This window comes from Pseudochaenichthys georgianus, unplaced genomic scaffold (genome assembly GCF_902827115.2).
Source record: "Pseudochaenichthys georgianus unplaced genomic scaffold, fPseGeo1.2 scaffold_477_arrow_ctg1, whole genome shotgun sequence".
NCBI lineage: Eukaryota > Metazoa > Chordata > Actinopteri > Perciformes > Channichthyidae > Pseudochaenichthys > Pseudochaenichthys georgianus.
Window position 1 is genome coordinate 67,871 of NW_027263041.1, and position 16,908 is coordinate 84,778.

At 44.9% G+C, this 16,908-nt stretch overlaps 1 protein-coding gene across 2 annotated transcripts in view; it reads right to left on the bottom strand.

Moving 5' to 3' along the window:
• The window catches only part of LOC117442797 (uncharacterized), a 79,365-nt gene that overhangs the window by 40,815 nt on the left and 21,642 nt on the right, over nt 1-16,908 (bottom strand). Inside the window, exon 3 of one of the 2 annotated variants that reach the window (XM_071202488.1) lies at nt 14,574-14,645. In XM_071202488.1, the coding sequence (XP_071058589.1) occupies nt 14,574-14,645 (72 nt within the window). Of the gene's footprint in view, nt 1-14,573; nt 14,649-16,908 lie in introns of both variants that reach the window. The other variant, XM_034078761.1, reaches the window with a different exon arrangement.

Genomic DNA, 16,908 nt, shown 5'->3' on the forward strand with positions numbered 1-16,908 from the left:
TGCAGAGGAAATATTGTAAAATAATACATTATTTTATATATATTTATCTATGTATATTTTAGGGATGGGAATTTGAAAGCAATTGTATATTCGACCCCGCAAAAAACGGTTAACCGGTTAACCGAAATGTACATATCCATACAAAAAAAATTGGGTAAAAAAAAATTTTCAAGAATTTTTTCTGAATAATTTTTTTTACATTTTGTTTTACCCATTTTTTTTCCAATAATCTTTTAGAAATACATACATGTTCAAATAAGAGTAGAAACCAAGTCGAATTTGTCAAATGTATTGAACTGGTGATCACAGTTTGACAGCTATAAACCTACAGCTTTGATGTGCGGAGGCGATTCACAATCAGCCCAGCTGTAGAGAAGACCCTCTCAGCTGGAACAGAGGTCGCGGGTATAGCAAGGTGTATATAAATATATAAGTTTAATTTGGCATAGTTTGACCTCTACACCGCACTCACTAACCTGGTCGAAATATTTCCACACATTACTCCTTTTCCTCCATGTCTGTTGTGTCTGATGGATTTGGACATAAACGCGAGTGAAGTATAACCGGACACGAGAGAGAGATCAGCAACTGCATCTCTGCCCGCTGTGAGGGACCGGTGAGCGGAGCAACACACACCTTTAGACGTCAACTAACACATTTAGCTATGGCATTTAGCTATGGCTCTGTCGTATACATTGAATTATTCAATTTGATAATATGTAATCAACTTAGGCATCACTAAAAATTCTCATATTCGATACATGAATAATTTCGAATATTCGATTAATCGTTCCCATCCCTAGTATATTTATATAGTCTTGAAGTTACCACCGGCCCTTTGAGTGCAACCATAATTCTAATGTGGCCCGCGATGAAATTGAGTTTGACACCCTGCACGAGAGGAAAGGGAAAACCCCCACAGCCATAATAGGGCCTCTTTAATCTCTAGTACGTGTGTGTCTTTGTGCGTTCGCTTTGTTCATCAGCACGACATGTTTCAGGGCTTATACACATGCTAATGACTCCACGACTCTGCACATGTTAATACTAATTTTGAACATTTTGTACCCAGCCGTTGTTCACGCGGTGTTTTTAAGGGTCTCACATTACATGGGGACAACGCACGATGTGATCCCCGCGCACCAGTGGCACACTAACTCCGCGTTAATACCGATTGCGTGGCCGTGCAGGAGAGCTAATTAGCGTCTGCAGTGTGTTCTGCATGTTTTTGCTAATGGCGAGTGTGCCGTATGGAACAAAGCAGTCTAACAAGCCAGTGTTGTGCTTAATCCCTGAAGAGGAGTGTGCGGAGCTCTAATCAGATCGACTGCTTTATCTCTGCTCCATCACGCTTTTCACCGGAGGATTGGACTCCCGCGAGATGGATTAATGACTGCTCCGAGGGTACGTGTCCTGCTAACCTGTAAGTCCACTCGGGGTTTCTTTCCAATCGCATTCTGTCACCGCCCTCCCTGAAAAGCAGATACTCGACAAAGGGCTTGCTGAGGAAGCACTCCTGCCCCGTCTCTCTTATCAGCGGGATGCCACTCAGCTTGTTTGCTATCCGCCCCGTGGCCTTGTTTCACCCCTTACTGTGTCCTCTCAGTCCCTCTCTGCGGCGGTGCTTTACAGCAGCGGTGTCAAACATACGGCCCGCGGGACGACTTTGGAAAGTGATGCAATTACAATGTGCGATATAATGCCAGTCGGCACAGCAATCTGGAAAAACGCTGCTCCAAAAACAAGAACAACAACAACAAGGGGGTTTCTCTCTAAACAAATCTGCCAAGAGAACGAGGGAAAGTTAGCTTGGAATAAGATGGGATATTTAGATACATCTCAACGCATCTTGTAATTAGCTGGGAAGAATCGGGAGATGTTACAAAATAAGCCAGAAATGCTAAACGTGTTCTGATGTTAGTTAAAAACAAGATGTTTTAAGGAGCCTTTGACTTAACAAGATATAGTCTGAAACATGACGCTGTATCTCTCTGCATTGCTTACTGCAACAGAACGTCAGAACCCCACCTGCCATGGCTGACATTTAGAGATCTGAACATGTCAAAAGAAGACAATTATTTCACACTACGGATGTTCTTGTCAGGATATGTCTTGCGAACCGTGTCTATCACAACTGGACCTTCTGTAGACACACACACACACACACCCCCCCCCCCCCCCATTATTATAATGTCCGTCTTTTCGCTGAATTGTCGTCTTGAAAAGGGTACTCACAACAATGCCGCAACAACTTCATCTTCACCTGTTGCCATTTCAATGTTAAAAACTAGAAAACGGCATGAATTGCTTCGTCGCATTCATCTAGATCAGGGGTCTCAAACTCAAGGCTCGGGGGCCACATCCGGCCCCAGACTTCATTTTATGTGGCCCCGCAAGAATATAATACGTTTATTATACGGTTACATGCCACTTTACATAAGCAGGTTGCCCATAAACTACATGTCCCACAATGCATCACGTTTTGTGACATGCGCACTGAAGAGAGTTGCAATTATTTGCCCTGGACTTCTGCTTTCAGACGTAGTTAATTACTAAGTTATTATCCGATAATAATCCAGTTCAGAGGCAATAATGTAATATAATACATTATTTTATATTTATATTATATATTTATATAGTTACAACCGGCCCTTTGAGTGCAACCTTTATGCGAAAGTGGCCCGCGATGAAATTGACAACCCTGATCTAGCTCCTCTGTCTCTCTCCAGTGAACTAGCGGGCCTTCTAGAACACCTGGAACCGAGGGGAACTCTGAAAGAACACGCCCATCGGCTACAGATCAATATCTGATTGGTTGATCAAACTGTCAGTCCAAACGTGCGCTCTCATTCAGTGCAACGGCCAGGGCCTTCGATCAAGGATGTGGAAAACCTTGTTGAAGGATGTTCTACCCGGAGACCCAGAACGAGATCTGATTGGTTGCTTTCTTTTCTCACACAAACCCACTGAAATGCGTAGCGCTGTAATATTACAGATCATCAACACAGATACCATTCTCATTTATTTATTTTATTACATTTTATTTATATAATTAAATCCATGTTTTGTTTGTTTTATCCGAGTGTGCCAGGGTATTCTCTTCGCCACTGGTCTTTACACTTTATATAAGACCTAATATCTTAATGCAGGGAGATATAGGGTCTGCTTTTTTTAAGTATCTTGTCAAAGACTCTTGAAAACATCTTATTTTGAGTTGGATCTCAGATTTACTAGCATCGGAAGACCGAACACTTTTGAGCATTTCTGGCTTATTTTACAACACCTCTTGATTCTGGTAAACTATTGTTCAAAATAAGTTTCCCCTGCTAATTACAAGATCTGATTTATCTATCCCTTCTTATTCCAAGAGATCTTACCAAGCTAGCTTTCCCTTTTCGGCAGATTGTTTACATATTACAAGCGAAAAAACACCTTGTTTTTATTATTCTTTTACTTGTCTTCGGAGCAGTATGTTTCCAGTTTACTGCTTTCTCCTTGTCCTGGTATATAGTTCAGATAAGGAGACGACCTGCTTTAAAGCATCCTGTTTGTCAACGAGTGCCTCCTCACATCAGTGGTGTAAACATGAATGTGTCGTACATACGATAGGACAGAGGGTCTGAGGACAGAGGGTCTAAGGACAGAGGGTCTAAGGACACAGGGTCTAAGGACAGAGGGTCTGAGGACAGAGGGTCTGAGGACAGAGGGTCTGAGGACAGAGGGTCTAAGGACAGAGGGTCTGAGGACAGAGGGTCTGAGGACAGAGGGTCTAAGGACAGAGGGTCTAAGGACAGAGGGTCTAAGGACAGAGGGTCTGAGGACAGAGGGTCTGAGGACAGAGGGTCTGAGGACAGAGGGTCTGAGGACAGAGGGTCTGAGGACAGAGGGTCTAAGGACATAAGGACAGAGGGTCTAAGGACAGAGGGTCTGAGGACAGAGGGTCTGAGGACAGAGGGTCTGAGGACAGAGGGTCTGAGGACAGAGGGTCTGAGGACAGAGGGTCTAAGGACAGAGGGTCTAAGGACAGAGGGTCTGAGGACAGAGGGTCTAAGGACAGAGGGTCTGAGGACAGAGGGTCTGAGGACAGAGGGTCTAAGGACAGAGGGTCTAAGGACAGAGGGTCTAATGACAGAGGGTCTGAGGACAGAGGGTCTAAGGACAGAGGGTCTTAGGACAGAGGGTCTTAGGACAGAGGGTCTGAGGACAGAGGGTCTGAGGACAGAGGGTCTTAGGACAGAGGGTCTAAGGACAGAGGGTCTAAGGACAGAGGGTCTGAGGACAGAGGGTCTGAGGACAGAGGGTCTAAGGACAGAGGGTCTTAGGACAGAGGGTCTAAGGACATAAGGACAGAGGGTCTAAGGACAGAGGGTCTGAGGACAGAGGGTCTAAGGACAGAGGGTCTTAGGACAGAGGGTCTAAGGACATAAGGACAGAGGGTCTAAGGACATAAGGACAGAGGGTCTAAGGACATAAGGACAGAGGGTCTAAGGACATAAGGACAGAGGGTCTGAGGACAGAGGGTCTGAGGACAGAGGGTCTAAGGACAGAGGGTCTAAGGACAGAGGGTCTAATGACAGAGGGTCTGAGGACAGAGGGTCTAAGGACAGAGGGTCTTAGGACAGAGGGTCTTAGGACAGAGGGTCTGAGGACAGAGGGTCTGAGGACAGAGGGTCTTAGGACAGAGGGTCTAAGGACAGAGGGTCTAAGGACAGAGGGTCTGAGGACAGAGGGTCTGAGGACAGAGGGTCTAAGGACAGAGGGTCTTAGGACAGAGGGTCTAAGGACATAAGGACAGAGGGTCTAAGGACAGAGGGTCTGAGGACAGAGGGTCTAAGGACAGAGGGTCTTAGGACAGAGGGTCTAAGGACATAAGGACAGAGGGTCTAAGGACATAAGGACAGAGGGTCTAAGGACAGAGGGTCTGAGGACAGAGGGTGTCGTTTTCGACCTAAAAGCGTTTATAAATGTGCTGTATAAATAAAACTTGATTTGATTTGATACCCTGTCCCGGGGGGGACAGGGTATCAAATCACGTGCCATGTCCAACACACACCCATCATGACTCAACGCTTCCTGACATCTCCACATCGTGCGACGCCGTGTTGTGATTACGATTCACCAAATCAGATCAAGCCCAATATCACAAGAGGCATGCGCCTCAGGGGGTTGCAAAGATTAGCAAAACATAGATGACAGTGTGACGAGATAAATGCAATTACAAGAGAAGTGTGTATACTGTGTAGAATGTGAATTGCGAATAAAATAGATACAAAATAAAACGATAAAACACAACAAAAATAGAGTTACGTCCCGTCCACACAGCGGCGTGCGTTGGCCGGCGTGCGTGTCCGAAACTCGACCAACAACCAATCACATGAACTCCCGCCCCTGACACACAAGCAGCGATTTGATTGGCTAGAGCTTGTACTGGCATATGATTCGATTGGCCGAGGCTTCAAAAGTTGAACATTGCTCAACTTTTGCAGTGAGCCACGCCAGCAAAGCTCCGCGTCGCTTCCCACAATGCAGTTCGGCGAAAAGTGACGTCACCCCATTCAAAGTGAATGGTGAAGCGTCAACGCACGCCGCCGTGTGGACGGGCCGTAAAAAAACATAACATGTAGGACTCAAGAGGACAAACATAGGGACATTTTAAACCACTATAACGATGGGCTTTATTAAAAAGGAAGGTCTTCAGCTCACTATTAAAATGTTGGACACTGATAAAAACAGGAAGTCGGACATCGTCTTTTCCTATCCACTATTCCTTGACCTCTGTGTGATACGTCACGGGGTTAAGGAATAGTGGATAGGAGAATTCAAAAGGACTTCCGACTGCACTGACACTATCAGACGTGTTTATGATGTCATTAATGTGCGCCTGCTGTGGGGAAACTACAGTTCTCTGTACAGAGGACTACTGTAAGATATCTAGATACTTTGCGTCGTGCCCTCATGGTGTCCTCTTGAGTCCTATAGGCTTTATGAACACGGACAACAGTGGAACATACCATCTTCATTAGGTTGGAACTTAAAGGGGACCTATCATGCAAAATGCACTTTGTGATGTCTTCTCTACATCAACATGTGTCCCCGGTGTGTCCCCGGTGCGTCGGGGAACTCACGCAGCGTCAGGAAATAAAACCCTTTCTCTTTTCCTCCGTACCCAAATCTCTAAAAACGGGGAACAACGGAGCTGATCCAGATTTGCGTCCGATATGACGTAACATCTGAAATGTGGACCCACGGGCCAATCAGAAACGTTGCTATCAGAAACAATGCCCGACTGTTTTGGACGTAATATGGTCGGTGTTTACGTTAGCATCGCTAACACTCAGAGCTAACCTGTGCTGGAGAGCATGTGTGTGAAGAAGCAGGAAGTAGAAAGGAACTCACCTCGTGGTGTAACCGGCAAGAGAGAAAGCCTTTGAGCTCCAGACTGTTTCAGATCCTTGATAATCCATGATATGGAGTTTCATCACGGCAGCATTTAGTTTAGACGGTAGCTGCCGGGTCCCGCATGAGCTCAGACCCTCCTCTTTAAAGCTTTATCCCCCAAATCAGCACTTTAGAAACAGGAAGTGAAATAGAGGGATATGAGGCGTGGCTAGAATGATCTGTTTGGTATTTGGAGCAAAACACTTCATAGACATGTTTTTATATATCTGAGACCTAGCATGATAGGTGACCTTTAATTAAAAAAGTGAAGTGAAGCGTATTGTTGTCACCCTCCGCTCCACACGTATTCACATGAATCCCAATACGTATGATTGTATGACAATATTTGAAAATAAATACAATTGTATTTGTTATAACCTTATTAGGCCTTAACATCTGTCACTGTGTCACCATTCAAACATGTTTTAAAAGTTTAAGAAACAGCTCAAAAACACTGAAATGTTGACTTCATTGATCATTTCAGTAAAAAAGTAACATTTCTCTTTTTGATTATTATAGTGAACGTTCAAAACAAAGCACTTTGCAAGTCACGGTACCACTTCGTTAATAAGCACCGTAACTTTCATGATATCATTTCTCTGTCACGATCGGTTGTGAATGTTGTGTGACGGTAACTGCAAGGGATTGTGGGACAGCATTTTCTCCTTTCCTTTCCTAAAGCAGGGTCCAGTGTTTCCTAAGCTAAAGGAGGTTATAAAGGAAGCTTCGAAGCTCCTTTCCTATCATCTAGACTAGAGAGAACTCAAACAGATCTTATCACGACTGCCACTGAGGGACTTCCGATACTTCTCGATATCTCAAACGTTTCTTATCTTATTCTCTCTCGTCTCCTTTTTTTAAACAAAAGCCCAATGAAATATTCATCCACATAAAAAATGAAACAGTGGCTTTAAAGATTTTAAATAGTAATACTAGTGTAAAAGGAGACCTCACTGCCGTAGATCCTGATGGAGTGTGTTGCATAATTAAACAGGAAGTATAAGTATCAAGGGGAATTAACTGATGATGTTTAAAATACTGTCCGTAGCAATTCATATTTTGCCATTTCATTTTAACGATGCAAATTAAAGAGGCCCTATTATGCTTGTTTGGGTTTTCCCTTTCCTTTGATGTTTTAGTGCATGTAAATGGTCTGCAGAGGCTAGAATCCCTGTGTCTCCTCTCTACCACACACAGGGGCGCTCCGTGCGAACAGGCAGCTGCTTGGGGCCCCGGACCAGAAGGGGGCCCCCAAAGAAGGTAGATTAAGAAGGTCCACAGCAACGACAACATGAAACACCCTTTAATTTACTGCAACGACATGTCGGGAAACCCCCTCAAGGGCGCCGTGAAATGCCGCTTCTCATCTTAAGTTTTGTTGCCTTGCTCTGCTCCGGGGGGGAAAGCTGGTTCGAGGGGCCCCCAGTGAATGTTTGCCCAGGGCCCCCACCGACTCTAGGATCGCCACTGGCCACACACTCTTTTGTAACAGTAGAAAGCTCTAATATTATGTTACATGTTACTTACATACTCAATACTGTGGGCGATACCCACAGGAGCCATTTGGGGGGAAGTGTCTCAGGGACACAACGACATGCTGACTGCAGTGGGGTTTGAACCCCCTGATCCGAACACCTACGGACAACCCACTGCGCCACACGACCTCCCAATACATTTTATATCTACCGTTCAAAGCACATATCTGCTCAAATCCAATTACTTATCTGTTTATATCCCTGCTTCCTTCAGCCTAAGACAACAATGTGAGAAAGTGAATGAAAGTTAGCTTTTGCCGTCCAGAAAACTGAAAGACAGACAGATCACACATTTGATCCACTGTTAATGTGAAAAATATCCATTACGGCATCTTTAATACACAGCTGTGTGACGTTAGGTTTTGGACGAGGACAAAATATTCTTGCATGAAAAGAATTCTGAATGAACTGCTACCCCCGCGACCCGACCACGGATAAGCGGGAGAAGATGGATGGAAAATAATTCTCTTTTCCTTTTTGTATATATATTTATATCTGAGCCCTTCCTCCAGATTGATCCGGTGTGATGTGCTGAGCTGTGCTTTTAGGCCTAAGACTTCTTCAAGAGGCTTTTTAATTGATGGAATCTGTCCTGTCAGATCGTATGGCTTTTCCATCACTCACTCCTTCCCGGGCTTCACTTTATCTTCTTCTTTTCCATCACTGCCAATTCTTTTTTTCCTTTTAGCCTCAGCTTAACTTGAGCCTCGGATAAAAGGAAATCTCCGCCCCTTTCAGAGCGGGGAAATCCTCTTGTCACACCTGAACGCAGCATGTCGGATGGAGGTAGATGGAGCGATAAGTCCTCATCTGACAGCAGTGGGATATGAAGTGTAATATTTCACTTTCTCTCTATGAGGAAGCGCTTCATTCCCGAGTAGAGACTCCTCCTTATTGTCCTTCTACTTCTCCGTTTCCTAACCGATGAGGCTTTTATACACACCATAAATAAATTACTAAAAGTAACCGGATTACTCTGAATCATTAATCAGTAATTTAGTCATCTGTTTGACAATCAGGTCAATATGGATGACGGTGTAGCTGCAGAAAAGCCCCTTATTATCGCTCCAGCGTGATACATAATACATGAGTGTGTAGGCGAGAAACACGCGCAGTCAAGTCACGGAAAGCAATCAGTCCTCGGTGTTCACACACTCTCCAGTACACAATTAACGAGACTGATGATGAATCCTGGCTTCTGGCGTTCGGTTATGCTTTCTCAGATTTATGATCCGAGGAGTTTACACAACGTTTTAATAATCAGAGAACCGCTGTAGCCCCATAACGACGTTTCTCTACGAGACTCACATCATCAACAAGATCAATAACGACCTGGAAAAACGCACAGGAAGTAGAGAGCCGTTGTTACACTCTTTAATAATAACGTTGTACAAAAGACCCAAACACTTCCATTCAGAAACGACACTAAAGAGTGACGCGCACAGCTGGGAGACCAGGGGACACTAAAGAGTGACGCGCACAGCTGGGAGACCAGGGGACACTAAAGAGTGACGCGCACAGCTGGGAGACCAGGGGACACTAAAGAGTGACGCACACAGCTGGGAGACCAGGGGACACTAAAGAGTGACGCACACAGCTGGGAGACCAGGGGACACTAAAGAGTGACGCGCACAGCTGGGAGACCAGGGGACACTAAAGAGTGACGCGCACAGCTGGGAGACCAGGGGACACTAAAGAGTGACGCACACAGCTGGGAGACCAGGGGACACTAAAGAGTGACGCACACAGCTGGGAGACCAGGGGACACTAAAGAGTGACGCACACAGCTGGGAGACCAGGGGACACTAAAGAGTGACGCACACAGCTGGGAGACCAGGGGACACTAAAGAGTGACGCACACAGCTGGGAGACCAGAGGACTAACAAATGATGCACACAGCTGGGAGACCAGGGGACACTAAAGAGTGACGCACACAGCTGGAGACCAGGGGACACTAAAAAGTGACGCACACAGCTGGGAGACCAGGGGACACTAAAGAGTGACGCACACATCTGGGACCAGGGGACACTAAAAAGTGACGCACACAGCTAGGAGACCAGGGGACACTAAAAAGTGACGCACACAGCTGGGAGACCGGGGACACTAAAAAGTGACGCACACATCTGGGACCAGGGGACACTAAAAAGTGACGCACACAGCTGGGAGACCAGGGGACACTAAAAAGTGACGCACACAGCTGGGAGACCAGGGGACACTAAAGAGTGACTCACACAGCTGGGACGGAGCGCTTGGTGACGTTCAGGATTATAAAGCTGAATAACTGTCTCCGTTTCAGAGTTAGTCGTCTCATAACTGTAGCGATACGTCCACGCGTCTCCGTCGCGTGCTTCAACGGAGGCGCTTCCCATTCACTTTGAACGGGGTGACGTCAGGCTTTGCCGAACTGCATTGTGGTTCCGTCGCTTCGCCTCCGTTGCTCACTTCGAAAGTTGAGAAAAGTTCAACTTTTCAAGCGTCGACGGAAGCGCCAGCCAATCAAACCGCGTGCTTGTGTGTCCGGGCGGGAGATTAATGTGATTGGTTGTTGGTCGCGCACCAGACACGCCCACCGGCGAGCTTCAAGGCGACGCTGCCGTGTGGACGTTCCGTAAGTGTTTGTCAGTATAACTGAAATGACTAGGTTAGCTACGTGAGCTAGCTAGCTTACCGCAGATCTGCAGTAACATCAGAAGGAGTCATGTGACCCTCTAATTATATACACACACACCTATATTAGTGTCACTGCCGCTGCTTCTTATAAACCAAAGAATACATTCAGTGTATATTTTCTTTCTAAATCTCAGAAATGGCTTAATAGGTTAAAAGAAACATGGATTAAAACTGTCGGATACTTATCTCATGTGTCAGGATTTAATCTGGCGATACTAAAAGAATAATAAGCACTGCCCATGTCATCCTTATTCCTCCTCTCATTTAGCAAAATGGACTTGTTCCACCAATTTGATTTCAGTTTCATAGCAATGCACATTCTTCACTTTATTCACCCTCTTGCAAAGTGTGAAATCCTATTTATTAATTGATTTCACTTCAAATCTCCCAGAAGAATGACTGCGCGTGTGTGTGTGTGTGTGTGTGTGTGTGTGTGGAATAAGAGACAGGAAAGGGAGGGGAGGAAAACCGAGTGGGCACACGGGTGCACGATTTAAATTGGTGTTCTCGCTCACCTCATTACATCTGAGAGAGGGAGAGCGTGTGTGTGATAAGTCCTAATAAATAATAACGCTGTTAAAGGTGGGGTAGGTAATTTTGAGAAACCAGCTCGAGTGCGCTAGAATTTGAAAATACACAGCCGGAACAAATCTGCCACTTCCGCACAGAGCCCCTCCTCCAACACACACGAACGCGCACATGACCAATGAGGGCACGAGGTAAGTCTGTGCCCCGATGGAAGGCTGACAGGCAGGTAGGCCATCCAGTTACTTTAGCCGGCTCAGATGATTGGTCGTGCTTTTTACAGCGCCACGGCTTCCACAGGTGATATTTTATGGATTGTTGTCAAAGCACTTCAGATATTCATTGCTGTCGGGATGTTGAGAGCATTCCATGGAATATAATGTTAGAAATTAAAATCAATGTTTTATGGTACATTAAACATACCGTCAGTTTAAATGCTATTTTATTCTGGAAAAACCCGGAAGTTCTCAATACTAAGCTTTTATTCTGAAAATCCGTCATGACGACATCCGGGACTACCGCCCATTAGTATCATTAAAGTGGCTATTGACGCCGTTAACATGTATTACATATAATGTTATGAAAGAGTTAAGGAGGAGAAAAGGCATGTGGAAGTAAGCAATGAATGTAAAATGTCGAAATCCTCTGTTTAACGCGATATCGGACACAGGAGAACGAGGGGGCGAAGTCCCCTACGTCTCTACAGCTCCCAGGGAGGAGGAGCGAACAGCGAGCAAGCGGGAAAGACGAACGCTTGTAAGCTCTCTTCTGCACGGCCACCAAGGGAGAGGGAGCTGCAGCCTTACTCTCCTGTTCGGACAATATTCTGTTTGTGACATTATCACGCTTTTTATTAATTAAAGTACCAATTTGAACCTTCTCAGAGACTCCATTTAGTCTCCCTTTAAACTTCTGTCCTGGACGCTAGAATAATCACACAGATAACAATAACAACAAGTGTATCGAGCCGGTTTCTCAAACTTACCGACCCCACCTTTACGTGATGAGAGCTGCAGCGGTGTGTGTGTGTGTGTGTGTGTGTGTGTGTGTGTGTGTGTGTGTGTGTGTGTGTGTGTGTGTGTGTGTGTGTGTGTGTGTGTGTGTGTGTGTGTGTGTGTTTGCAGCGAGCGGCCGTGCGATAACATCAGAAGGAGTCATGTGATCACATTGTTAAAATAAGACCGTAAAACATTTTAGGTAACTTTCCAACAACAGTGACAGCGGGCCAACGGTATAACCCCTGAATGTGCGTCACTCTTTAGTGTCCCCGTTTCGTTTGCATGTGTTTTAAACCGCAGTGCGTTTCTCCTACAGTGCTTTGGGCCGTTGCACCCGTTTGAGTCGTAGATGCATTTTGTAAAGCTAATGGAGAGTCTAGACCAATACATTGAACAGCAGTTTATTATTACCTTGACATAGGATTTTATAGATCGAGCAAGTCATCCCAAAATGCACTCGTTTAGTCTTTTGACACAATAGTCATGGAGTGAAAGAGCAAAAACACAGCGTTCATGTTCGTGCTGCAACCGGCAGCCTCCCGGAGCAGAACCACAATCCTACCGAGCCGCGAAGACTCAAAGTGACGAGATGCAACACGACAGCGAGATGCAGCGAGACACGCAGTGCACTCTCTCTGCTCACATGCAGAGCAGGACTCAGAACTGGTACTTTAGTAAAAGTAGAAGTACTCAGATCTTGTACTTGAGTAAAAGTAGAAGTACTCAGATCTTGTACGTGAGTAAAAGTAGAAGTACTCAGATCTTGTACTTGAGTAAAAGTAGAAGTACTCAGATCTTGTACGTGAGTAAAAGTAGAAGTACTCTGATCTGGTACTTGAGTAAATGTAGAAGTACTCAGATCTTGTACTTTAGAAAAAGGAGAAGTACTCAGATCTTGTACTTGAGTAAATGTAGAAGTACTCAGATCTTGTACTTTAGAAAAAGGAGAAGTACTCTGATCTGGTACTTGAGTAAAAGTAGAAGTACTCAGGTCTTGTACTTGAGTAAAAGTAGAAGTACTCAGATCTGGTACTTTAGTAAAAGTAGAAGTACTCAGATCTGGTACTTGAGTAAAAGTAGAAGTACTCAGATTTGGTACTTTAGTAAAAGAAGAAGTACTCAGATCTTGTACTTGAGTAAAAGTAGAAGCACTCAGATCTTGTACTTGAGTAAAAGTAGAAGTACTCAGATCTTGTACTTGAGTAAAAGTAGAAGTACTCAGATCTTGTACTTGAGTAAAAGTAGAAGTACTCTGATCTTGTGCTTGAGTAAAAGTAGAAGTACTCTGATCTTGTGCTTGAGTAAAAGTAGAAGTACTCTGATCTTGTGCTTGAGTAAAAGTACAAGTCCTCAGATTTTGTACTTGAGTAAAAGTACAAGTACTCAGATCTTGTACTTGAGTAAAAGTACAAGTCCTCAGATTTTGTACTTGAGTAAAAGTACAAGTACTCAGATCTTGTACTTGAGTAAAAGTAGAAGTACTCAGATCTTGTACTTCAGTAAAGTAGAAGTACCAGAGTGTAGGAATACTCCGTTACAGTAAAAGTCCTGCATTCAAAATGTTCCTCAAGTGAAAGTAGAAAAGTATTCTCATCAAAATATAGTGAAAGACAGTAAAAGTAGTCGTTGTGCAGATTGGTCCATTTCAGAATAATATATATATATGTTTTATAATGATTGATCATGAAAGTGTTCTCAAAGCTGGTGAAGGTGCAGCTAGTCTGAAGTACTTTGTAGACTGCAGGGTAGCTGGTGAAGGTGCAGCTAGTCTGAAGTACTTTGTAGACTGCAGGGTAGCTGGTGAAGGTGCAGCTAGTCTGAAGTACTTTGTAGACTGCAGGGTAGCTGGTGGATTTACTCCAGGTGGAACTAAAGTCTGATTCAACACTTGGTTATATTTCACATCATTCATCCACATCTGTGAAGTAACTGAAGGTATTAAATACATGGAGTGGAGTAGAAGTACACCATGTACCTCTGAACTGTAGTGGAGTAGAAGTACACCATGTACCTCTGAACTGTAGTGGAGTAGAAGTACACCATGTACCTCTGAACTGTAGTGGAATAGAAGTACACCATGTACCTCTGAACTGTAGTGGAGTAGAAGTACACCATGTACCTCTGAACTGTAGTGGAGTAGAAGTACACCATGTACCTCTGAACTGTAGTGGAGTAGAAGTACACCATGTACCTCTGAACTGTAGAGGAGTAGAAGTACACCATGTACCTCTGAACTGTAGAGGAGTAGAAGTACACCATGTACCTCTGGACTATAGTGGAGTAGAAGTACACCATGTACCTCTGAACTGTAGAGGAGTAGAAGTACACCATGTACCTCTGGACTGTAGTGGAGTAGAAGTACACCATGTACCTCTGAACTGTAGAGGAGTAGAAGTACACCACGTACCTGTAGATGATGCAGGCGCAGTCCCTGCAGGTCCCACAGTTCTCAATGTCCTGTCCGGTATGGTATGAATGTCTTCTGTTGAAAAGCATTGAGATGACATATCAGGGGTAAAAGACTGTGTGTGTGTGTGTGTGTGTGTGTGTGTGTGTGTGTGTGTGTGTGTGTGTGTGTGTGTGTGTGTGTGTGTGTGTGTGTGTGTGTGTGTGTGTGTGTGTGTGTGTGTGTGTGTGTGTGTGTGTGTGTGTGTGTGTGTTTAAATATCCTATTTTATTTCAAGACATCTTACCAAGAGAATTTGTTCTATTGGCCGATTCTTGTTACTCATTACGAGGGTAAACGTTCGACTCAGTGACTGTAATGTGAAATGTCTGTTTCCTCGTATCATGTCTCGTCCCCGTTTGATGTTGCAAACGGAGCTGCTGCGATGAAAGAAACATGTCAGACTTGATCTGACAGTATAGTTTTACCGTAAAGACGTTCAGGTTTCCCTCGTTGAACCCTGTCCCTGTCCCACTCACACTCCAATCTATTCCTCTCTGAAATCGCCCTGATCCTTTTTTAATGAGCCTTTCCAAAACGCCCTGCCTGTTACGTAAAACCACGAGTCACTATATGACTGCGGGCACGATATGCTTACGAGGTAAAAGCCAAGTCCGCGTGCATTAGACTTCTCCGACTTCTTATATAGGACACGTGAAGATGTGTCGCTTCCCGAGACGTCACATGTTCGTTGGCATCGGAGGGTGTTTTGGATTACAGATTCCAGTCCTCAGATCCATAGACATCCATGTTTATCTCGTCCTATCCAAGAGTTCTCACATCGCTTCCACCGTGATAAGGCGGGCGAAATCACTAAGAGGCTTACAATGTAGGAAGCAGATTAATTAAAGACTTGATGAGAACCGTAAAGGGTTTACACTCGTCGGAAAGCAGCGACATGACGACAGCTGATTTCTATCTGCCGCTGAGAAGGGGGTGCGTCTGAGCTCCCAAACGCTCCCCGAGGTCTGACATGCCATCAGCTCTGCAGCCTGTCAGGCGCCGAGGCTGAGACGGAGCGCTGACTGATGGGAGACTTCATAAAAATAACTACAGACGCTCCTCTGCCTGCTGCGCCGTGTTCAATCTTGTTTTTCTCTCCCTGCTGTTTGCTACTCGTCTTCCATCTCTTACCAAATTGACATTGTGTTCTGTCCGCACGGCTTTCTCGCCAAAGTATTTACAATGCTGGGATTGGCTATCGAGAGCCGAGGCACAACTACCATCTATCTGTAATGATATTCAGCACGTGAGGCAGCGCCGGGTTGTGGATATTCCCGATTTGAAGGATATTCTGACCCACGTGCGCTCTCCTCGTCAGCAGAGGGAAGACACTCTTTTATTGCCCAGCTGTGATCACATAATAATGTCTGCTCCTCCTTTGGCTTCGTGCGGAGGGATCCAGATTCTAACTTGAGAAATTAACTGTCTGGGAATAAAACAGCAGCCATTTAGGCCGCATGCTGACATTTACTTTCCAGGTCTACAAAATACCAGCCACTCATAATGTACCTGGTCCCAATGTGCATGGTTCTCTTCTTCACTGCTTTCTAGTTTGATCCTTCTATCTATGTATCAATCTACGTATTTATATCCATCTATCCATCTATCCATCTACACTGAACAAAAATATAAACGCAACACTTTTGTTTTTGCTCCCATTTTTCATGAGATGAACTCAAAGATCTAAAACATTTTCTATAAACACAAAATAACCATTTCTCTCAAATATTGTTCACAAATCTGAAAGAATGTGTGATAGTGAGCACTTCTGCTTTGCCGAGAGAATCCATCCCACCTTACAGGCGTGGCATATCAAGATGCTGATTAGACAGCATGATTATTGCACAGGTGTGCCTTAGGCTGGCCACAATAAAAGGCCACTCTGAAACGTGCAGTTTTGCTTTATTGGGGGGTCTGGGGGGGTCCGAAAACCAGGCAGTATCTGGTGTGAGGGGTAGGGGTAGGGGTAGGGTAATGTTGTGAATCGAGTGGCCCATGGTGGTGGTGGGGTTATGGTATGGGCAGGCGTATGTTATGGACGATGAACACAGGCCACTCGATTCACAACATTACCCTAACCCTACCCCTACCCCTACCCCTCACACCAGATACTGACTGGTTTTCGGACCCCCCCAGACCCCCCCAATAAAGCAAAACTGCACGTTTCAGAGTGGCCTTTTATTGTGGCCAGCCTAAGGCACACCTGTGAGGTGGGATGGATTATCTCGGCAAAGGAGAAGTGCTCACTATCACACATTGTTTCAGATCTGTGAACAATAGTTGAGAGAAATGG